Source organism: Nicotiana tomentosiformis, chromosome 6 (assembly GCF_000390325.3).
Source record: "Nicotiana tomentosiformis chromosome 6, ASM39032v3, whole genome shotgun sequence".
Taxonomy (NCBI): Eukaryota; Viridiplantae; Streptophyta; class Magnoliopsida; order Solanales; family Solanaceae; genus Nicotiana; species Nicotiana tomentosiformis.
Window position 1 is genome coordinate 112,070,683 of NC_090817.1, and position 25,596 is coordinate 112,096,278.

Sequence of the window (25,596 nt, forward strand, 5' to 3'; positions counted from 1 at the left end):
TGCGGCTGGTGTTGAGATCAAAGGTTCCACTTTCTTTTGGCAAGAGTTGGAATATTATTTTTGCACATCCAATCCGTGCTTTGCAGAAAAACCTACAGGCCATCACAAACAAACAAAACGAACAAAAATTTTCTGCCCCAGTTTGCACTAGGAAATTTTTGTGAGTTATTGAAAATACATTAAACTATCTTTGCTATTGCAAAATAAAGAATTGTAAAAGACCTATTTTTTTTTTTTTTAATAATAGGGGATGTCGTACCCTATGTTAATAAGATGGATGGCAACAAAGGGATGCAGTATGATGGCGATAAGATGAGGCTGGTGGCACTCTCAGATGCTACTAGGGAATGTCGTATCCTATGTTGGCACTAAAATGTAACCAGGGGATGTAGTACCCTGTGTTTGGAAATAAGATGATGTTCGTTTCTCTCTGAGATGCTACTAGGGAATGTCGTACCCTATATTGGCAAAACGTAATGTAGCCAGGGGGTGTAGTACCTTGTGTTGGCAATAAGATGAGGCTCGTGGCACTCTAAGATGCTACTAGGGAATGTCGTACCCTATATTGGCACTAAAATGTAACCAGGGGATGTAGTACCCTGTGTTTGGCAATAAGATGAGGTTCGTGGCTCTTTGAGATGCTACTAGGGAATGTCGTACCCTATGTTGGCACTAAAATATAACCAGGGGATGTAGTACCCTGTGTTTGGCAGTAAGATAAGGCTCGTGGCACTCTGAGATGCTACTAGGAAATGTCATATCCTATGTTAGCAATGAGAAATGCAACCAGGGGATGTAGTACCATGTGTTGGCAATAAGGTGAGGCTCGTAGCCCTCGGGATGCTACTAGGGAATGTTGTACCCTATGTTTGCAATAAAAATGAGGCTCGTAGCACTCTAAGATGCTACTAGGGAATGGCGTACCCTGTGTAGGCAATAAATAATGCAGCCAGGGGATGTAGTACCTTATATTGAAGATAGGGTATTGATTCCCTATAATGAAACTAAAAATAACATGATTACATGTATATTAGGAGAAAATCAAGGATTTGAGAACTTCACTTGGTGGTGTTCGTCTTTTCACGAACTGTTTCCTAAAATTGTTATGTTCCTGTTCTAAACAAAGAAAGATTTGCTAGTTTTAAAATGGTGGTCGGTTTGTGGCCTTGATTTCTTGGGCGACTTGACCTTGCGTCTATTACACTTGTTAGAAAAACTGACTCCGTCGATGATTGTACAAGTTGCAGGGAGATTCTGTCTTTTCTTTCTAGAGATCTTCTTTCTCAACATCAAAACCTAAACCATTTTGCGCCTATCACCATTTGTGTTCATGGGGCAAACAACCTTGCTTCCCAAAAATCTTTTAACTGAGTAACTTTTGTTGACCCTTGGAACATTGTTCAGTCCTTCCAGCCTTTTTCTCGTCAAGGAAAATCGCAGATGGCTTTATGCCTTTTCCTATACGGTTTATGCCCAGCAATCTTTGCTTTATATAACGGGGAAACTGTAACCAATTTTGCGGCCTTTTCTTTGCTTTGCTTTGACAAGATTATACTGAAAGGGACTCAAAAAAAGTAATGCGAAAGAAAACAAGAAGGTGAACTAATAGATATTACAACTTAATCAAGAAGTGTCCCTTTCAGAAGAAAAAATAAGAAAGGACATATCTGAAGGAAATATGTTGACTTCAATGAACATGACATGCACTTTGGATTGGATGCCCGATCCGTTTGAACCGTCTAATTCTCGAAATCTGTTGTAAACTTCACTTTGAAACTGAGTTCTTTGTCTTAACCATGCTTGTGTCGGGATATATGAAGCCTTAAATCAATCAATGATGCCCTTTTGGGTTTTCACCAATTGACCTCTCTCATTTGTCTTTCTCTCAACTCACCATTGCCTTATAGTGCCCGTGAGGGTTTTTACCAATAAGACTCTCTCATTTATTTTTCTCTCTTTACAATGACTGAGGCATCACCCGTAGTATACTGACTTAGCATTCTCGAAAGTTGATCAGAAGGTCTTAGCAGGGAAAGGTAAAAATAAATATTCAACTGAATTACAACTTTTGGACCCATTTTGATGGAACAACCATCGAAAATAAAATAAAACCATGCCCTAGTTTATTTGAATACTGGGGACATGTGGATTTTTGTTTTGGTGTGACCGAACCCCAGAGTGAGGCTGCCTACGTATCCTTTCGGAATCAGGTCAGACGTAGTTCAATTAACATGAACTTTTTTTTTTAAGTACATTGGTTCCAAAAGAGGGGAAAACAAAGAAATATAAACAAGGCTTCAAAGGGATAACTAGGGTTGACCAGTGTTTGGGTAGCGAGAATGATAGCCTTTCGTCATCCCAACCTGAGAATGCTAAATATAAGAATGCCCCAACATAGCCATGTCATATATAGTATCTCTTGACCGCATCTGCATTGACGGATATATCAGTCACCTTTCCTTCTATATCTACCAATGTAGAGCTCCTTTTGACAATACTTTCTTGCCGAGGTAAGGACCTTGCCAATTTGGGGCGAACTTTCCTTTTGCTTCTACCTGGTGCAGAAAGATACGTTTCAAAACAAGTTGTCCTACCTCGAATTGTCTTGGGCGCACTTTCTTATTGTAAGCGCGTGCCATTCTTTGTTGGTATAATTGACCAAAACAAACTGCCGCCAAACGCTTTTCATCAATCAAATTCAACTGTTCCAATCGGGACTTCACCCATTCAGTGTCCTCAATCCCTGCTTCAACAATGATTCGGAGAGAGGGAATCTCAATTTCAGCAGGTATGACCGCTTCAGTTCCATAAACCAATAAGTAGGGTGTTGCGCCAACTGATGTACGGACAGTTGTCCGGTATCCCAAAAGAGCAAAAGGTAGTTTCTCGTGCCATTGTCTAGACCCTTGGATCATCTTCCTAAGAATCTTCTTGATGTTCTTATTCGCAGCTTAAACAGCTCCATTAGCTTTGGGACGGTAAGGAGTAGAATTGCGATGCTTAATTTTAAATTGTTCACATACCTCCTTCATCAGATGACTATTCAAATTAGCAGCATTATCTGTAATAATAGTTTTTGGAATACCGAAATGAAAGATGATGTTGGAGTGAACAAAGTCTACTACTGCTTTCTTAGTAACTGCTTTCAATGTAATAGCTTCCACCCATTTCGTGAAGTAATCAATTGCAACCAAGATGAATTTGTGCCCATTTGAAGCTTTTGGCTCGATTGGGCCAATGACGTCCATTCCCCAAGCAACAAAAGGCCAAGGAGCCTACATAGGATACAACTCTGAAGGTGGCGAATGAATCAAATCACTGTGAATCTGACACTGGTGGCACTTGCGAACAAAACGAAAGCAATCTCGTTCCATAGTAAGCCAATAATATCCTGCCCGAAGGATTTTCTTTGCTAGAACATATCCATTCATGTGCGGGCCACAAACTCCCGAATGCACCTCATTCATAATCATTTCAGCTTCTTTGGCATCCACACATCTCAACAAATTCAAATCCAGAGTTCTTTTGTATAGGATTTCCCCACTCAAAAAGAAACCATTAAAGAGTCGCCTAATAGTTCTCTTTTGATCCCTGTTAGCATGTTCCGGATATTCTCTTGTTTTCAGAAACTTTTTAATATCACGATACCATGGTTCACCATCTGGTTCTGCTTCAATTGTATTGCAATAACCATGTTGATACCGAATTTGAATTTCTAATGGGTCAATGTGAGTATTACCCGGATATGGAAGCATTGAGGCTAGGGTGGCCAAGGCATCAGCTAATTCATTGTGAAACCTGGGAATGTACCTGAATTCGATGGACTTGAACCTTTTGCTATGATCCTCCACACATTGTCTATATGGAATGAGCTTGATGTCTCGAGTCTCCCAATCACCTTGGGCCTGCCGAATAAGCAAATCTGAATCTCCCATCACCAATAATTCATGCACATTTAGATTTATTGCCATGTTCAGACCCATGATGCAAGCTTCATATTCTGCTGTGTTGTTTGTATAGAAAAAATGAAGTCGCGCCGTAGCAGGGTAATGTTGCCCAGTAGGTGATACCAGAATTGTCCCAATCCCTATGCCTTTGATGTTGACAGCCCCATTAAAGTATAGTTTCCAAATTTGACTGTCATCTTGGACTACTTCTTCAACTAAATTAACCTCTTCATCTGGGAAATATGTGTTCAAATATTCATACTCATCATCAACCGGGTTTTCTGCCAGATGATCGGCCAAAGCTTGTGCCTTCATGGCAGTGCGAGTGACATAAACAATATCAAACTCTGTGAGCAAGATTTGCCACTTTGCTAATTTGCCTGTTGGCATCGGCTTCTGAAAGATGTACTTCAGGGGATCCATTTGGGATATGAGGTAAGTTGTATAGGCCAAAAGATAATGCCTAAGCTTCTGGGCGACCCAGGTTAAGGCGCAACATGTCCTTTCCAAAAAAGTGTATTTGGCCTCATAAGTGGTGAACTTTTTGCTCAAGTAATATATTGCTTGTTCCTTTTTGCCTGTGGCATCATGTTGACCCAGAATACAACCAAAGGAACTATCCATTACTGACAGATATAAAAACAGAGGCCTATCAGGTTCCGGCGGGACCAAAACAGGGGGATTTGACAAATATTCCTTGATCTTATCAAAAGTTTCTCGGCACTCATCTGTCCACTTGATAGTGGCGTTCTTTTTCAACAACTTAAAAATAGGCTCACATTTGGTTGTAAGCTGCGAGATGAACCTGCTAATGTAATTCAACCTCCCGAGTAAACTCATGACTTCTGTTTTGTTCTTCGGGGGAGGCAGCTCTCGAATGGTCTTTATCTTGGAGGGATCTAACTCAATGCCTCTTCGACTAACTATAAAACCCAAAAGCTTCCCAGAAGGAACTCCAAATGCACATTTGGCTGGATTGAGTTTGAGATTGTACCTTCGTAGACTTCCAAAGAACTTTTTCAAGTCTTGCACATGGTAAGCTTGTGTTCTCGACTTAATGATCACATCTTCAACGTACACTTCAATCTCTTTATGCATCATGTCATGGAATATGGTAGTCATGGCTCTCATGTAAGTTGCCCCTGCATTCTTCAAACCGAATGGCATGACCCTATAACAATAAGTTCCCCATGGAGTTGTGAAGGCGGTCTTTTCTGCATCTTCTTTATCCATCAGAATTTGGTAATATCCGGCATAACAATCCACAAAAGATTGGATTTCATGTTTAGCACAATTATCAACAAGGATATGAATGTTGGGTAAAGGAAAGTTGTCCTTTGGACTTGCTTTGTTTAAATCCCTATAGTCGACACAAATTCTGATTTTCCCATCCTTCTTTGGCACTGGCACAACATTTGCTAACCATGTAGTGTATCAGACGACCCTGATCACATTTGCAGTTAGTTGCTTTGTGATTTCTTCTTTAATCTTATCACTCATGCCTGTCTTAAACTTCCTTTATTTTTGCTGGATTGGTGGAAAATTAGGATGTGTGGGAAGCTTATGGACCACTAGATCAGCACTCAAACTCGGCATGTCATCATATGACCAAGCAAATACATCTCTGTACTCGAATAAAACTTGAATTATGGCATCTCTCATATTTTTTTCAGTATGAATGCTTATTTTTGTTTCTCTGGTTTCTTCAGGACTTCCCAGGTTAATTGCCTCAGTTTCATTTAAGTTAGGCTTAGGCTTATTCTCAAATTGATCCAATTCCCTTTTTATTTCTCTAAAAGCCTCATTTTCGTCATACTCAACTTCTTGATTCATTATTTCGAGATTAAACAGCTTTTTAAGATCTGGGCATGAATTCCGCGTGCATGTCATGTATTTAAAGCCAGCATTATCGAAACTGAAAATGATAAGAAATTAACAAAAATTAGGGAAATAAAAAGATAGAATTTTACTACGAAAATGGAACTTCATTTCATTGAATTTGAAAGGATAGAAGGTTTAACATCACAGCAAAGCAATTAAACTAAAATATCTGGATTACAACCCTTAAAATAATCCAAACATAGAAAAAACAACAAAACAGGCTACCAAGACTCCTTTCTGATGGGAAGAGGAGTTGCTTCCCAGTTGCTGAGCGAGGTATCTAGACCAATCAGTTGAACACTTGCACGGCTAGGGCCCTCCCCAACTTGAACCATATTGATCTCATAGAACATCTCCTTGAGACCCTGGCAAACTCCGTCAATGTCATCCTGAGTAGAAGGATTTTGGACTTCTTCAAATTGTGGCTTGACAAAAGAGTAGGCAATGTGAGGGATTGGTTTGGACAGATTCCAACCATTCTTTTTGCGGGCCTTGGCTCTGTCTATGTCAGCTGATGTTGGTTTAAAGCCCAAGCCAAACGTATTTTTCTTCGAAAATAGAGCAATGGGGTTCACAATTCCTTGTAGAGAGGATCCCAATCCTTTTCCTGGTTCATAGCCGTTCCTCAACATCAGCGAAGCTACCATCATAGATGTGGCTGAAAGACGAGGATGCAGAATTGGTTTTCCTTCTTCCACTTGGTCCACCTCAATCACCTCAAATGCTTGATATATGATAGATTCACATCCTTCCTTGGCCTCGATATATGGAATGGACGGATCTTTATAGACGGATGAGTCGTCCTCCCCATGAACAATAATTTCTTACCCGTCACACTCGAATTTGACCATTTGATGGGGTGGATGGTACAGCTCTGGCCATATGGATCCACGACCTTCCCAAAAGAAAATTATAGGAAGTTTCCATATCTAACACTTGAAAGGCAATGTTAAAATCAACCAGGCCGATTGTCATGGTGAGTTCGATTTCCCCAATAGTGTCTCTTTTTGAACCATCAAAAGCTCTGATGCTGACATTACTGGTTCGAATTCTGTTAGTGTCAATGTTCAGCTGTTGTAGAGTAGAAAGAGGACACACATCTACACTTGAGCCTCCATCAATCATGACTCCTTTTACGTAGTGCCCTTCACATTTGACCATAAGATGCAAAGCTCTATTGTGGCCAGCCCCTTCCTCAGGCAAGTCATCATCGCTGAAAGTAATTTTATTTACTTCAAAGAATCTTTCAGCCATTTTTTCTAGGTGATTCACCGTTGTCTTTTCTGAGACATATGCCTCATTCAAAGTTTTGATCAACACACGATGATGCTCTTCTGAATGCAAAAGCAGAGATAACAAAGATATCTGAGCAGGAGTTTTCCTTAGTTGGTCAATGATTGAGTAGTCTTGCAATTTCATCTTCTTAAGGAATTCCTCCGCTTCTTTTTCTGCAACGGGTTCTTTCACTGGCAAATGACTTTCCCTGGCTTGCTTAGCTTTTCTCAATTCCTCTGGTGAATAACACCTTCCAGAGCGGGTCAAGCCTCCTATTTCACTTGTTTCTTCAACTATCTCTTTTCCTTTGTATGTCATGACAGTCTTGTTATAATTCCAGGGAATAGCTTTTGTGTTTGTCACTAGGAGTTGGGCAACAGGTCGGATCACGACTGGCTCTATTATATTCCTCAAACCATTATTCGGAATGATCTTTTGAATGCCCCCAGGGATGTAAAGTTTTGGCCCACCCAATTGAACCTCAACCTTTTTTGTGCTTCCAGGAACATAGAGAATCGTTTTTCAGAACATGCCAAGTTCAAACTAGAACTCGCACCTTTCACCATCAACGATGCTAATTGCGGCGGGCTCACTATCACTTTTGGTTCTGGCCCTATGGTTCTAACAACCATCTCTGTATTGCCAGACTACTTATAATCCCGATCATCACAAATCATCCCAATAAAATGTGTATTATCATGAGTTGGGAGCGGATTGTTTGTGATATTAGGAGTATCCTCATTATTTGTTACCACAATTGCCTTTGCTTCAATCAAATTTTCAATGGCTTTCTTTAATGTCTAACAGTTTTCAGTACTATGCCCTTGGGTTTTAGAGTGATACTCACATCTTGCATTTGAGTCAAAACCTTTTGAATTTGGATTCACATAACGCGGCATAATAGGTTCAATCAACTTCAACTGCATCAACTTTCGAAATAGGCTTGTATACGATTCTCCAATTGGGGTGAACTCTTTCTTTGGCTCCTGTTCTCTCACATATTCTTGTCGGGGACGAGGATTATATGGTGCCTGAAAATTCGGCCGGAGTTGACGGGAGCCTTGTGGAATCGGTGCCCGCCATTGTTGGTGATTGGGAGGCCTAGCATAAGCCTGAGCATTAAACACTATGTATTGTTGCAGGGGAACTAAGTATCGGGGACCTTGAGATGGATAATAATGTTGAAGAGAATTGGATAGTCCTTGTTGGAATTGCACGTAAGAAGGAGCTATTCCTCTTTGAACTCCCCCGAACCCAGATGCCATCATGGATCCTTCCTCCTTCTTTTTTCGATTTTCGAAATTGCCTGACCCGCTTTGAATTGCTTGTGTGGTTGCCTGACTCACAATTTTGCCTGACTTCATGCCATTCTCAACTATTTCACCAATCTTAATCGCCTCAGCAAAAGGTTTACCGATGGCGGCCAACATGTAATGGAGGTAATCTGGATCCTGAGCTTGGAGAAAATAGTCAATCATTTCTGCCTCTTTCATTGGTGGTTTGACCCTAGCAGCCTGCTCTCTCCACTTGATTGCATATTCTCTGAAGCTTTCTGTTGGTTTCTTCTTTATGTTGACGAGAGAGGAGCGGTCTGGCACTATATCAATATTGTACTGAAACTGTTGGACAAAATCTTGAGCCATGTCATTCCAAACGTGCCAGTGAGAGATGTCTTGATCTATGAACCACTCTGAAGCAATTCCTGTCAAACTTTCCCCAAAATAAGCCATGAGCAATTCTTCTTTGCCTCCCGCTCCCCTTAGTTGGTTACAATACCTCTTCAAATGGGCAACGGGATCACCATGCCCATCATACTTGTCAAACTTTGGGGTCTTGAAGCCGAGTGGCAAATGAACATGGGGAAACATGCATAGATCGTTAAACGAAACACTCTTCTGGCCCCCCAAACCATGTATGTTTCTCATGGTTTGTTCCAAGCTCTTCATTTTTCTGGTCATTTCCTCTTGTTCCATATTCTTTTCGGGCTTTTCGATCTCAATTGGGAACACGTTATGAGGAGTGTGCATGTATGAATCTGGAACCTTTAAAGTCAGTTCTGGAGAGTAATGTTGGGCATCATGAGCATCCAGCTGTGGATCATTATTGGACTTTTGAGCAAGAGCCGGTTGAGGGACAGTGAAAGTATGGACAATGGGTATAGTAGGTGGGTCATTTCTGAGGGGTGCGATTGGAGGACGTTGAATGGAGGTACTGGGGATAGTGGAAAGGTTAATGCTCGGACTGAATCCAGGTTGGTACAATGGGTTACTTGTTATGGAGATAGGCACTTGAGTGGCAACTAACACATTATGAAGATTATCCGAAGGCCCTATGGGTAGTGAGGGCGGTGCTTGTCCATTCACCCAGGCTTGGTACATCTCTGCCAATTGTTGCTTCAACACTCTTACTTCTTCAACCAGTCTTGAACCTTGTTCAACCAATTGTCCATGGACATCATCATTATCAGACTCATTCTCACTGTTGTTTGCCATTCTACTTTTTGATCTCGTGTTGTAAGGGTGAGTCGCCAGTTTAAACCACAAACCAACCACCTCTATTTTACTTTATCTTTTAAAATGACAAACAACAAACGTGTTAGAGTTAGGCATTTTGCAGATATTAATCACACATTATATGTCATGCACCTAATGCCATTTTCATTTCTAAAATGATCTTGGAAGGCTTTATGTTTCATCCCGGCTTATTGATTTATTGGTTTATTTTCATCTTGAATTTAACGTTTTTTTTTCATTTTTTTATAGATTAATTATGGTTATGATCGCATCCGATGAGGATTGCCTACGTATCATGACGCCGCATGAATCAGACCATTACGTAGTTCAGGGGAAAACAATAATATTTTTTTTTTAACAAAACGAAATAATACAATAACAGAAAGGACATTACATTGAAAATGACTTACCAGACTCTGACAAGACTAAAAGACAGCGATTTTAAAGATTCAACGACTTAAACTAAAACATAACTACTACATGAAAAGTTCTAACAACTACGACGATAATTCAACTCCACAATCTTCTTGCTTTCAAACACTGGAACATCTGCTCATGGTGGGGCTTGCCCTGGTTGACCCCCTAATGTATGGTACATCCTTTCTAACTCTGCTGCAAGATAACGGGCAAAAGTAGGTGCATGCTCCAAAAACTTCTCATAATCCATCCCTTGGCAGTTCACATAACTTTGAGCGGTATAAACAGCTAAATTATGGACTTGCTCTTTGAAGTACTGGAAATTCTGGTCTCGATCTTGTAACTGCTGCTAGTGAGTGGTGGCTATCTCCCTTATGTGGCCCTCACGATCTAAGGCTGACTCCAACTGAGCCCGAAGTCTAGCCTGCTCGAGTCTCGCCTGAGCCATCTCCCTATCAAAATCTGCATGCTAGTATTCTCTATTGTACCTTCTCATTTCTTCCAACTGTGTATGGAGCTGAGCTTCTGAACGTACCCAATGGGCCTTCTCCCTCTCTCTCGAATTGAGACCTCTCTTCTTCAAATTTTGTTACTTGGCGATCCTTACTTGATTCGGCCTTCTCATTTAGCTGTACGATCTTTTCATTGGCTTTGTCCAACGACTTTACAGTCTTTGCCAAGAGGGAATCATAATCTTGCACTTTTTCCATCAGATTGGCAATGGTTCTCTGGTCTTTCCAACTTCTCACTGGCACTTCAGAGGCTTTCTTCATCTGTTGAAGTTGAGCACGAAGGGCTTCATTTTTGCGGATCAGACTCTTCTTTTCCCCTTCGGCTTCTTGTTCTTGCAAGTCTTTCTCAAAATTGAGGTTTCTCAGCCTTTCTTCTAAGGCATGAATAGTTGTTTTGTATCCCTTTTCCCGTTCACCCCAGGCCAACCGTTCTTGGATTTTATCATCAAAGGCTTGAATATGCGGCCTTTTTGTGGGCCTTTTGGACTCTGGCACATCATCCACGCGAGACCTCTTCCCAAACCATATAGCATAACCCGGATCTACCTCACCTCTCGCAGGATCTGGCACCTGAGTATCATCTTTCAAGTAGCGACAACCATTCCAAATTTGCTGGATTAAAGCTTCGGGGAGTGGGGCTTCGGGGTGTAGCTCAATCACTTGCACACTCAAATCTTCATCCTTAGGTACTACTTGGTACCTTCCTAGCTGTCTTAGAACTCTGTGTGGCGCATATGGCTGGACACTTCTCAAACCCAACAACAGCAAATAACTTTTTAGGGCCGACATGTGTATCACCTCTCTTAGCGGGAGCCATCCCAAAGTCAACTCAATTTGACTTGCATTTAAAGATCTTAGGTGGGATATCCAGGCTTCCACCCCTTCTGGAGAGTTGTAATCTTTTACTCTTTCTTCGTAACTCTCAATGAAATTGTCCTTGCTCGAACCATAGCTCATGAACTTGGGGTGATGTCGGAGATGCTCAATCAACCACATTTGTAACAAAATATTGTACCCTTCGAAGAATTTTGCCCCGGACTTGCACAAAGTCAACGCCCGATAAATGTCTGATAGAATGATCGGGGCAAGAGTGTGATGTTCTTTGGTAGTGAGGACTTGTACAACCCTAGCTATGCGGGTATCAATTGCCTGCTCCTCGTTTGGGAAGACCATAATTCCCAGAAACGCCACTATGAAGGCGAAGCGACGATGAATCTGCCATGTGTCTTTGTTCTGCTTGTTGTTAAGGCCCTTTTCATGCATTTCAAACCCATTTGGCTGCCTGAACCTAGAGTACAAGAAGTAGAAAGAACAACACCCTTTGACTACGTTGGTCTTTCTAATTTGCTTACTGATGTTCAGAAGATCGAAGAATCGGTGTACAGAAAGAGCCCTTGGGAATATGAGCTCCTGGTTTCCCAAATCCCTGCCAAACCCGGAATATCCAGCTATCTCTTCTAAAGTGGGAGTTAGCTCAAAATCGAAGAAGCGAAAGACATTGTGAACGGGGTCCCAAAAAGTCACTAGTGCCTCAATCAAATCGTCCCGTGGTTTAATTTTCATAATATCTGTAAGGGCTCCCAAGTGGTTGGTGACCCATTTCTGACCATCTTCTCCTAAATCATACCACCACATCTGAAGCTGAAGTGGAGCCTTGTCTACAACTGTGAATGGTGTGTTCTGGATAGTGCTCATTTTGTACATGTGGGTGGTTAAGGTTAGGGTTGACACTAGTCTCAAGAGACAGAACCAATGCACTCCTTTTGCAAAACAATCTTTTGTAAATAACTCAATTTTAAGAAAAATCAACGAGAAGGGGAGGCTATTTTTGCAATTGTGACCAAAGAAAGGGTGGCTATTTTTGCAACTATGGCCCCTTCTTACTTTCAAGGATAGCTTTAGGGCCGGGGGAAGGGCATTATGGTAAAAGTGATTCCCAATTGAAAGACACGTCCGTTCTTGCGAGAACAGCCCTTCAACAATTTTGAAGATGTTCTAAGGCTATTCCGACAGGAACGATTTGGGATTAACCAAAGGTGGATCTGCTTATTTGTTTTTTGATTAAAAAAAAATACTAGACACATTTTTTTTTAGTTATTTTATAAAAATGGGGCCGAACCCTATGAAGGTTGACTACGTATCTCACATCCGGTGAGAATCAGACCCGCGTAGTTCGTAAATATTTCAGGAATAGGATGACACTTTTCTTTTTGAAAAATTCAGGCTTTTTTCGGGGGGTAAATACTGAGATTTTCGAAAATCGGGTAAATTTTCTCCCTCATATTTTCTTCTTTCTGGTTTTCCCTCAATATTTTTATATTTTTATTTTATTTTAGAAACCGGTCAACATGCACAAATCAAATCAAACATAATGCACAAGTATCACATAAGATGCATCAGGATGGTCTTGTAATTTCGGGTACACGTGTCCTAGACGGACCCAACCCCTGTGTTGAGTCCCCAAAGTCAAATGCACATGATGCAAACAAATGTTCCTATTAGGGATCCGACATGAGGCTATGTTATTCTAGGTTTAAATCCTAAGGGGAGTGTTTTAGACCTGGCTTACCCAAGCGGACAGCTCGAGCCGAGGTGGGGTAACGTACCGGGAGCACTAAAGTCTACCCGGCCTAGTTACTGACCCAGCCTCGTTCTAATTGGTATGACTTCTAACAGAAAAGTGGGCCACGCGCACGTGTGCACCATAAATTCAAAAGACTCAGAAGGGAGGCGCAAGAAGACAATTTAATACAGTTCAAATAATATCAAAGCGGTAAATAAGAGGTAATTAGCACATCAGGCCCAAAAATACAGTAATAACATCAAATCAATAAAGCCAATTATAGATCACATTACAAGCTCGAATTCTGAACCCTGAACAAAACGTTCTGGGTTCTTTTCCCCAGCAGAGTCGCCAGAGCTGTCACACGTCCCCTTTTCCTAGGGATGGGTTTTTTTTTTTAATTTAAGTGACATTATTCGAAATGGGATTTTTTATTTAATCAGAGTCGCCTCTTGGGATAATTTCTGGTGTCCCAAGTCACCGGTTTATTTGAAATCCCAAATCGAGGAAGTTTTGACTCCAAATTATGGTCCGCGAACACAGAAGACCGAGTAAGGAATTCTGTTAACCCGAGAGAAGGTGTGAGGCACTCTCGGATTTCGTGGTTTTAGCACGGTCGCTTTAATCATACCTAGCTTAATTAAATTATTTAATTACTCATTTTAGAACCTATGTATATTTACCTTTTTACCGCTTTTAATTGATTTATTATTCGTAATTATGGAATTATCTTGAATCGAATCACGCGTACGTGTATTCGTTTTGTTTGGTATGTCATGAATCATGTCACGCGTACGTGTACACAATTAATAACACTTTATTATTTTTAAGATTGTTTTGTCAAAGTTGCGCGAACGCATACTTTGCCTTTAATTTGGGAATTCGTAACTATGTCACGCGAACGTGTACATAATCACAATAATTGATTAAAGTGTACCTAAAGCCTTCTACGAATTAAGAATTATTTTTCCAAAAAAAGAAGTTTTGATATTATTGTGAAGTTAAAGTTGTGGACGAGAAAGGTGATATAATTTGGCTATGAATTATGACGAGTGAATTACACTTGTGAATTATTACTTCGAACCCGAAAGTAATTTATTTGGCCCAATGACCTGATGGTCCACTTTACCAATTTATCTTTTACCTTCTTCAGTCTTAAAACACATGGACCAAAATTCTTCTAATTTTAATTAGTCATGTCATTCAACTTTCTTTGCAATTTCTAAAATCATCCAAATACAGTAGCCAACAGGAAACCATTTTTATGCAAAACTAATGCAGCAAACATATAAAACACTCAAAAACAAGGCAAATATAAACATGAAACGGGCAGTAAAGAACAAGAAATTGAACTTCTTTTTTTTTTTAATGAAAACTGTTTCTTGTACATTACTAGATTAATAAGATTGACAACTTTAAATAGCAGATTGTTGCATTAGCACCCACAGATGCATTAACCAAGAAAACTAATATTATACAGAATATGAGAGAAGCTTAAAAGACATATACCCTAGAAGTTAAATTTACAATAGTTGGCAGAGACATCTCTATTATGGCTGCACTCCAACAAGGTTACAAATGATCTTGTGTTCTAACTAATTTTCAATGAATTTTGAATATAAGAACCCTGCCTAAAAATAAAAGGTTTCTGCATATATAAACCTAACAATCATTGAGAAATTTTCGTTCATTTTTGACATTTATGTCCAAATAATTGGAACGCTATGCTTCCTAATAACTACATCATAAAGTCAAATACCTTGAGAACTCTAAGCCATTAGCAGCAAATAAGCTCTTGTGAGAGAATAAAGATAAGACCGCGCCTTTTTAACCCCCCCTAGGACACTTGCGACATTTTATTTTTTTTTAGATTTTAAACTCCTATACTAAAACTTTTGCCGTAAGTCACAAAATTAATGAAGTTGAGCAAAGCATAATAGTACCAAATTTCTCAAAATATTATAACTTTAAAATATATTGAATACAAACTCATATCTTAACATGCTAATTCAACTGAAATAAGTAGACCAAGAACAGTAGGACATTTGATAAACAAAGCACAAATTTTATTAAAACAGTAAGTGAAAAGGACGAACCTTAGAGACAACGAAAATACAGATAAAAATTTCTGAGTGATGGAACTTGAACTAAGATCAAATTTGGCTACGAAAAGAAACTTTTCCGGTGACCTTAAGCTGCCGATTTTAAGCTCTTCTTTTAGCTACTCTTAAACTCTCTTTCTCCTTTATGATCAAAGTTTTCTCTTTTTCAAAAAAATTCTCCAGATGTTTCTTTGCTCTCAATCTCGTTTTTCTTTTTTTTTTTTGTAGTTTTTCTTTTGTTTTTCAGATCCCCTTTTCTTTGGTGGAGAAAATGATATTAAATAGCAAAGTTTGTTGGATGGTTCCCGTCATCTCCCCATAAAAATCGGGTATCCAGGTTATAGTGGGTGCTTTTTTTGAGTACAGAAGAGGGGATCGTGGGTTTTTGTGTGTTCTTTAAAGTTCAAAAGTCAATATGTGCATAGGGTAATTTTGAGGGGAGACGTGAGGGAGGTGGGATTAACATGAGATTTATTAGGGAGTTAGTTGTGGAATAGGAAAGAATTTTCTTATCCTTTTTGAACATAGAAACCAATTACCAAGACTACTTAATCAAATATTAAAATAATAAAAGCAAAAGAATTATTTATACTAATATGAAAGAAATTATTCAAAAACAAATCACTACCTACTAAAGCCTATAATAATAGAGTACGTACTTATTTGATCAACACCTAAGTAAGAATATTAATTAACTACTTTATATTAAAAAAATAAAAATAAAAAAATAAAAAATAAAAATAAAAATAAATAAAAGGTATTAGTTAATTATTTTTAGATTAGAGAAATATAAGAAGAAAAAGGAAATTAAATATTTAAACTAGAATTTAAATGACACTAAAAAAAAAATTATTAAAGTCACTAGATTACTTATTAATATTCTAATTAAAAGAAACTATATATTTTTCTTTGTAAACTTTCTTTTTTTTCTTTTTAACCAATAGAAATAAAACTCGTAGTCTAAGAAGGTGAAATATATATATATATATATATATATATATATATATATATATATATATATGTATGTATGTATGTATGTATTTCAATTTTTCCAAATAAATTCTACTAAAAGTGAGTTAAAAGTTTAAACTATTAATATTAGATCTATAGGAAATATTTACACTAAAATGATAAAGAATTTGGGTGTGGTCAAAATTAGTTGTTCACATATGGTATTTCATATAGTAGTTAGAATTTTGTATATTTTACTAGTACTCATACACTTGTGACACTAGAACTTGGCACAAACTTTAGTAGACTTTATAGTTTTGGAGTATTTACTACTTATGCGTGCATTCAGATGCTTTCATTTTATTCATTTGACTCTTTATTTCACAAATTTCTAAATAAATGGGACATAATTACTTGTAAGCCTATTAAAATAGATAATCACGTAGTAAATTCATCGTAGGCTTGCCTAGCGGCGATGCTAGGTGCCATCACGGACTATAGGAGAAATTGGGTCGTGACAATAACTTTGGTTTGAAGTGCATTTTGAGGTTATCAGTGTCCGTTTGGGGTTCCGAGCCTTGGAATAGATTCGTTATATCATTTATGACACGTGTGCAAAATTTAAAGTAATTCTGTATTGATTTGATATGTTTCGATGCAAGTTATAATATTTGGAAATTTAAAAATTTATAAGTTTGATTCAAGGCGCGATTCTTGATTTTAATGATGTTTGACGTGGTTTAAGGCTTCGACTTAGTTCGTATTGTATTTTGGGACATGTTGGTATTTTGGTTAAGGTCCCGAGGGCCTCGGATGGATTCCCGATGGTTAACTGATTGATTTTTTGGACTTAAGGAAAAGTTGGAAATATTTTTGTTGTTGGTGCGATCGCTTCTGTGGAAGCCTAGTCGCAGAAGCAAGATGGTCTTCCCAGAAGTGGCAAGGCATGATTGAGGCTGGTGTCGCAGAAGCGGGAAGGTGGACCGCAGAAGCTTAGTCGCACTTGAGGAGGGGAGATCGCAGAAGCGGAGTTGGCCAAGAAGGACTGGGGCTGCAGGAGCAGACTTTTTCACGCAGGTGCGTGAGCGCAGAAGCGGAAGTTCAGAAGTGCTATTTGGGATGCAAAAGCGGAGGCTACTGGCTTGATCTAGAGCCGCACCTGCGATGGTTTTTCCACAGCAGCGAAGCCGCAGAAGCAGCTATTTGACTGCATATGCGAAAGGTCATCTAGGCAGAGGTGTTCTTTTTAAAGAGGCATCTGGTCCATTTTCTCTCATTTTCACTTGGTTGGGGCGATTTTAGAGAGCTTCAAGGGGAGATTTTCATCAAGCAACACAACGTAAGTGATTCCCACCTATTACAAGTTAAATACATGGTTTATATATGGATTTAAACATGTAAATTAGTAGAAATTTTGAACTTTTGTAGAAAACATAGAATTTGTTATTTTTGGATTTTGACCACGAAATTGGACATAGAATTGAGAATAAATTATATATTTGAGTTCGTGGTGTCATGGGTAAGGTTTATCTTCAAACATTTTCGTAATCCGAGCACGTGGGCCCGAGGATTGACTTTATCGACTTTTTGAGCGGAGTTGGGAATTGTTTAAACTGATTAACTATCGGTATTTGAGTATATTTTGATTAGTTTACATGTTGTTTGACTAGTTTTGAAGAGACGAGCATCGGTTTGAGGTGGTTGAGTGGCATTGGAGCCGGTTATGGGACTTCGGAGTGAGGTAAGTCTCTTGTCTAACCTTGTGAGGGGGAAACTACCCCTAGGTGATATTTATTGTTATGTGTAACTAGTTGTGGGTGCTACGTACGCACGAGGTGACGAGAGTACGTACGTAGCTAAAGCATGTTTATGTCCGGGTAGACTTAGGATCTTGTTATGTAATATTTGAATTATTTGAACTCATGTTGCTGGCTTGATTAACTCAACTTATAAATGAAATTAATTTAGAAATAAATATATGTATACTAGGCTAAGCCTTAAAAACTTTGAGTTGTGGGCGAGTTATTTGAGAAACGATAAAGATTATATTGCTTTTGTACACATGTACGGTATTGTAAACACGTGTCTCGTAATTCAGTAACTTTCTTCCTTTTCTTGTGGAGCGGGCCGAATGCTTTGGCAGTATATATATGCATCTATGGTTTGTTCCGCAAGACCCTCGGCAGTGTACACATTATTTCGGATCGGGCCGAACGACCTCGGCAGAATCGTGTGTTATATCGCTAGTAGTCCGAATATTTACGAGCTAATCTTTCCACTGATGCCCGACATTTTATGGAATTTATTATTTATTTGGTATTGACACTTGGCATTTTCTTAGATATTAAGGTAGAATACAAGATTGAGAAATTTATACTTTAAAGGAAATAATTGAAAAATTATGAGATTACATATTTACTCCACTATTGCTATGCATTTCATACCTGTTATGAATTATCATATTATTTACTTGGACCTATAGTCAGTATCGATGTCGACCCGTCATCATTACTTTTTTGGGAGTAGACTAGATACTTACTGGGTACACATTGATTTACATACTCATGTTGCATTTTCGCACTAAATGTGCAGGATCTGATAGGTTCATTTGATGATCATCTTAGCGCGTAGGCGCACATGTTGAGGAGACTTCATCTGAGCTGCATTCCAGGCTACGCATCGCATTCCACCGAGTCTCCATTGTACTAATTATTTTATTATGTCTTATTACATTTGGGACAGCTGTTGTATCATTATTGTACTCCTTAGAAAAATGCTCATGCACTTGTGACACCGGGTTTTGGGGTTCCTACGAGTTGTTTGTTATTGTATTTGTGTAAATATTATCACTTACTCTGTAAAAATATATTTCATATGATTTAATTAAGGAAAAATTTTAATTTCAATTACTAATATGAGTAAGTAAGTTGATAAATCACTGTTGTCTTGCCTAACGGCGGTGTTAGGTTCCATCACAACCTTTAGCGGATTTTGGGTCGTGACAGCTTGGTATCAGAGTGTTAGGTTCACTTAGGTCTCACGAGTAATGAGCAAGTCTAGTAGAGTCTTACGGATCAGTATAGAGACGTCTGTGCTTATTTTTGAAAGGCTACAGGGCTGTTAGGAGCACTTCCCTTCTTGATTCCTCATCTTGCGATTTGATTTCTTTGAGGCTTATGCCTTTATTTCCTTCCTACTCAATCTTATGCGACGTGAAGCGCATGTTATGAATTGGGCATCGAATAGTTGTGGTGGTACTGCAGACGTGGTGCATGATGTTATGTCATTTCAACTCAGTAGCTATATTTTCGATTGTTTTGAAGCTATGCACAGATTACTATGATGTTCATGCGTCATTATCGCACCGTATTGATGTAATGGTGGGGTAGTGAATGACTTGAAGAGAGGATTTATTAGTGCATGATAAAGGGGTTCAACATTTAATTTTAGTGGAGGAAAGGCAATTTGATTATAGATGTCCAAGTTTGGTTGATGAAGTAATGAGACTTGACATTTTTGAGCATGATGAAAATTTCATTCTGATGCGGTGTCATCGTCCTTTTTTGAACGCATTACGGTTCGTCGGTTGTATGGTCTTCTTTGATTTTACTTTCAGGGCAGGGTGTTGTTAAATGGTGCCTGAGGGTCGGTTGTTAGAGATAGTAGTGTGCAACAGTTTAGAATCGAATTGGTATTTCTAATGTTGATGGCTCGAAAAAGACGATATTCTAGGAGGTTTAGAGTTGGTAGCAATTCATTAGTTCCGGTGCTACAAGTATGGATTTGACTTGAGACAACATATGGATAGCGAAGTATGAGGAATGACATGGCGGGAGGTGTCTCGCAGAGGATAAATTACTAGCAGGTCAAGCATAAGAAGGAGAGGTCAAGAAGTTGCTTAAAGGAGATGGTTTGACCAAGTGGTAGTGGCAGAGTAGCATATGGATTATGTGGTAGGACAACCACGTACCTTGAGAAAGATTAGAGCGATTTGGGAGGCATGGTGGACAGTGACTAGGCCGACGAATTACAATTCGAATAGTGGTTACTCTACGGAGAAAGACTGAATATGGGAGAGAGGAGTTTGCTTGAAATAAAAAGGGATGTGAAGATTTGATTATCGTTACGGATGCAACATAGCTTTGAGTTTGGAAGGTATTGTTGAACTTTCATTTGATCTCAACGGTGAAGGAACATACGTGTACAACTAGTGGACGAGCATAGGCTCAGGAGGGTTTACTGAACTCGTGGTAGTTGTACCCGGTGCAACTTCGTTGGAAGATGTCGGCATGGAATACCATAGGTGGGCTATCTCCTCTGGACATGTCAGCGGTTGTATGATTTGATGAAGTTTCTATGAAGAGTTCTACTTACTACGAAGCAGAAGTTCGAGTATACGATTATGACTGATAATTCGGGATGTTCATGAAACGTTTAATAAGAAACTACAAGAAATTTGACGGGTTAGCAGTACGAGGTCTTGATAATTGAGGAGGAGGAATCGTTATGAGTTCTACAATATATGATGGTAGCTTAAAATTAAGTGTTGGAGCCCCACCATCTACGATTGGATCGCGTGGTTGTCCACTGGTGCGGTTTCTGGTCATCGATGCATTGGTGGATTATTTATGAATAAGGAAAAGGAAATGTTAGGAGTAAGTCGAACAAGGAACTCGATGAATGTGTGCTATACTTTGCCTTATCGATTGGGCATAGGATTTGGGAAGACTCCGAGTTTATGCTTCTTATTGATGTAATGTACAAGGAGACGAATTCAGCTGGTTGCTTCTTTGAGAGTGTGTTCATGTGCTAGCTAAGCATTGAAGTTTGGTGATGTTCGGGATCAGGTCAGAGTGGGTGACTCTCAACAATCGTTTCACTGGGTTCAAGTGTTAAAGGGCAGTGCCTAAGGATTTTGGGTCCGTTGTGCAATTAAGGATCGAGTTTTCACATAGGATTACGAATGGAACTTGGAACGTTGTACGTCATCCTCAGGTATGTGGTGTAGTATTGGAGTAAAGGAAGAAATAGCTTCAGATTCATGAAGGGTGTTGCAAAATGGGTGTACCAGTTGGAGATGCTATTGTGCGCTTGAGAAGGGTATGGGATGGTTCATGGGAATTAAGACGATGTGGTCTCGCAATTCGGGTAACTCGGGATGAGTGCGGATTGGGATTGTATGTTTTTAATAGAGGTAATATTATTTTTGAGGTAAGTCCAAAGTAAATTGAAAGAAGTTGGGTCGGTTAGTAATGGTTGAATTAGCATGATTGTGGCAATGATAAGTTCCTTCGGCGTGTGAAGTTATACATGTGGTTTGTGGATGTATGTGTGGGCTTGACAACCACAGTAACTTAATTGACTTGTGAGGTATTTGATTCAAATGGCCTTGTTGTGTAAATGGATTCCGAAAGGATCATGACGGTCTAGGTCACGACTTGAGGCTTGTAATTTCTGTGGTTTTAGGAATTCAGTTGCGTGTTGCATTGGTTCTTCTAAAATGAGTTAAGTTTAAGGTTTCTAGCCAATGAATTGTTTATTTTACTGGTAATTCAGGGGTTATGATGAATATTTGTATTCTCGCGTAGAGGCGTGATGGGTGCAGTGAGCGACATGGGAATTGGAAGTTGAAGATCAAGGTTGCGGTTCGGTATTGATAAGAATGTCACGAGCTCGGATGAGCAGGGAAGAATTCAAATGTTTAGAGTAAGTTTGCATTATCTTAGTGTCGCTTGAGAATGTGAGTTTGTTTCGGATTTTGACGGCTGTTCTTATGTGACATGAATAGGGCCATTGTGGATATTTGGAAGGTTATTGGCCCATTATGGTATGATCAGAATCGGTGTGAGGTCTGTTGGTGGATCTAATATGAGTGTGTGCACTATGTCAGGTCGGATGTGTTCGTTTGTCATAGCATTACTTACGGAGGAGTCGTCGGGCATGGGATGTTATTCCTATCGTTAGCTTTTCTATGTAAATCTCTATTGTGCCATTTGGGTTGTGAGACGGCTTGATTATTCGCACACATGTTGAGGTCCCATGTAGCTTGTGGTGTTATGTAAGCAGGATGGCTCTCGAGTTGTAGGTTATTTATTGCACCTTAGTTGTGCTTGGGTTTCATAGTGTCTGGCGCTATTCGTCCACCCAGGATTTGTATTATGCACTTGGCGTGCTTGTGGTCGATATTCGGGCATTTCGTAAGTATGAGCGTTATGGCTTGATATGTGTGTTTTCTTCGTGATTGTTATGTGCGGATCGCGTGGCACACCGCCACGAGAATGTTATGTGGATCGGGTTGCACACCACAATATTGTCATGTTTGGATCGGGTTGCATGCCGCAATAGGGACATGCTAGATCGGGTTGCATGCCACAATAACGAGATGTTAAGCATAGTTCCTTACACTCATTTTGTGGGTCTTGTTTTTCATCCCTAAGGTAAGTTCACAGCATTTATTCGGCCATTTTATTCGTTACACAGTCTGGGTATTCATTTTTCAGAGTTAGTTTTTCCTTATATATCACATTCAAGTTTGTAGCTTGTTGGTGCATTGTGGGTGTCATATGAGATTTTTGGCAGTGTCTGAGATGGCTTAATGCCCGAGTAGTTTGTACTAGGTGAGACGAGATTATTGTACCTACAATTAGTGCAATTAGATTTATATAAGGTACATTAAAGAGAAAATATCGTTATTTAATTCTGAATGAGGTAATGGTTATGGTCAGGAGGACGGACTCAATGAATTATTAATTCGGCAGGTGGTTATTAGTTTCTACACGTCTCTTTCATCGTGGCAGTATTGCGAGAGTTAGAACATGACTTACGTGTGTCATGAGGTGTATTGTGGTCATCGAACTCGTGAGATTACAACTATTGTGGTCATAGGATGATATTATGGGCAACCGACTTATGTGATGCATGGTGTGATTTCATCATAGGTGTATGATCATGCATTGGTACAATGCGTGGTGATTGGTACGATGTTCGTATGTTAGAATCAGGACCTGTAGAGAAATACAGAGGTTGGAATTTAGTCCTAAGGATTATTGACTAAATAAATGTGTCCAACTGGACTGTGGTGGCACGGGTAGGTGCACGAGGTGTTAAATATTTAGTTTGGACAACTCAGGAACAATTCGTAGCACGTTCAAGGATGAACATATGTTTAAGTGGGGGAGAATGTAACGACCCGACCGATCATTTCCAGCTCTAGCGTGTCGTTTGGTGGTTTAAGGCTTTGGGTAGCTTCACTTCGGGTACTATGACCTGTACGTGTGGTCGGAACTTAACTTCGGGAAGTTCAGAGTTGATTTGGAAAGAAAATTCTAATTTTGGAAGCTTTAAGTAGGATGAATTAGCTAATGTTTAACTTTTGAGTAAACGACCTCAGAATTGGGATTTGAAGGTTCCGATAGGTTTCTATTATGATTTCGGACTTGGGCATATGTTTGGGTTGAGTATCGGATCACCCGGGAGCATTTCAGCACTTATTATGGAAGGTCGGCATTTTAAAGATTTAAGAATTTCATAAGTTTGGTTTGAAGTGGATTTTAATGTTATCGATGTATGTTTGGGGTTCCGAGCCTTGGAATAGCTTCGTTATGTCATTTATGACTCGTGTGTGGAATTTGAAGTCATTCTCGATTGATTTGATACTTTGCGGTGCAAGTTATAGAATTTGGAAATTTGAAAATTTATAAGTTTGATTCAAGGTATGATTCATGATTTTAATGTTGTTTAATGTGGTTTAAGGCTTTGACTAAGTTCGTATTATATTTTAGGACATGTTGGTAAATTTGGTGAAGGTCCCTAGCGCCTCGGGTGTATTTCGGATGGTATACGAATCGATTTTTGGTACTTAAGGAAAATCTGAAATATTTATGTTGCTAGTGTGATCACGTCTGCGAAAGCCTGGTCGTAGAAGCGACCTCGCAGAAGCAAGATGGTCTTCGCAGAAGCGGCCAGGCATGACTGAGTCTGCGCGTAGAAGCAGGAAGGTGGACCGTGATAAGTGCGGATATTGACTACTTATTAGCACCTTTTTGCTTTCGTTTTAGTCCAAAAACGCTTAATTGTGTTCCCGTAAACTGATGAAATGTGCTTAATTGCAGGAATATTTAAAGATGAGCTCCCAAGATGAAATCCAACTCATGAAGGAGTAATCTGAAATCAAGGACAAAAACAGGCACAAAATCTTAGAAGTACAGACCGCAGATTATCATATGTGGCCGTAAAATATGAAGAACCGCCCATCAGAGAAGTGTGAAAAGTGCGGTCCGCACATGATATGTGCGGCCACAGAAGCTGGGTAAGAGGAAAAGTTCAGAGAACCTGCATCTCAAGTTCAACAAAAGTGTGTACCGCACTATTATTGTGCGGTCGCAGAAGAACAGCTACGCGGCCACAGTAAAATCAGTGCAGATCGCAGTAGAGCAAGGTGCGGCCGCAGACACATTTGTGCGGACCATAAAAAGAGACAAGTGTGGCCGCAGGTTTTCCAATCATGTCATGCTGAAGTAAAGTGCGGACCACACATGGAATTTTATGGTCGTAGAATCTCCAAAAGGGCATTTTTGTCCAAAAATTCCAGCCCTGTATAAATAGAAGAGTTTCACTTTTTTAGGTCAAGTTTTTGACATCAGCTGCTACAGTAGACACTTTCTTTTACTCTTTTTAGTAGTTTTGGCTATTTTGAGCTTTTTGAATATTGATTTCATCATTTTAATTATCAATATGGGTTTAATTATCATTTCTTCTTCTATTTCTTCTATCTTAAGCATGAGTAACTAGATTTTCATTAGGGTTGTGACCCAACCCTAGAGTGTAATCTTAATGGGTGTTTGATTTATTTCTTGTTTATGATTGGGTGTTTATTATTTAGCCTTGTACTTGCATTCAATTGTTTAATTAATGGTTTCAAACATTAGTTCATGCCCATTTGACTTGGTCTCTTCTTGAGAAAGAGAGACTTAATTTAGAAAAACTTGGCTAATAAGAAATTGGGTAAATCGAGAGATTGATTGTCCCAATTAAAGGGTTGAACCTAAAGATTGTAAAACCCGAGTTGAGCTTTGTATCAACCATTTTGTTCAATACCCATTTGGACTTGAGAAAGCCAAATTGGACAAAATCACTCACTGACTGAGAGGTATTGAGTGGGTACTCGAGTGTTGATAGCTACAATACATCCCGGCGAATAAAACAAGCTTTTAAGTTTACAAGTTAGGCAAACACCTAGATGAAGGTCATAGCCCTAGGCCTTTTACATCATTTGAAACACAACAACAAAAACACTTTACTAGTTTCAATTATTAGTTGGTAATTTTTGTTTAAATTAGACCTAGAAACAACCCATGTTTGTGGAATTGCAATTTGAGATATTTCAAGCTCATACACTATAATATATACCCCTAAGTCCCATTCATAGCTCCTTAT

General features: G+C 39.3%; 1 protein-coding gene across 1 annotated transcript; it reads right to left on the bottom strand.

Annotated features, from left to right (window-relative positions):
* Nucleotides 1-10,512: 10,512 nt before the first annotated feature.
* LOC138894588 (uncharacterized) lies at nt 10,513-12,240 on the bottom strand. Its single transcript, XM_070179293.1, has one exon. The coding sequence runs from the start codon at nt 12,238-12,240 to the stop codon at nt 10,513-10,515; it is 1,728 nt and encodes a 575-aa protein (XP_070035394.1).
* Between the last annotated feature and the right edge of the window lie 13,356 nt (nt 12,241-25,596).

Bases quoted from the DNA above. Each gene is read 5' to 3' on its own strand.
- LOC138894588 (XM_070179293.1), bottom strand. From the start codon at position 12,240: ATGAGCACTATCCAGAACACACCATTCACAGTTGTAGACAAGGCTCCA.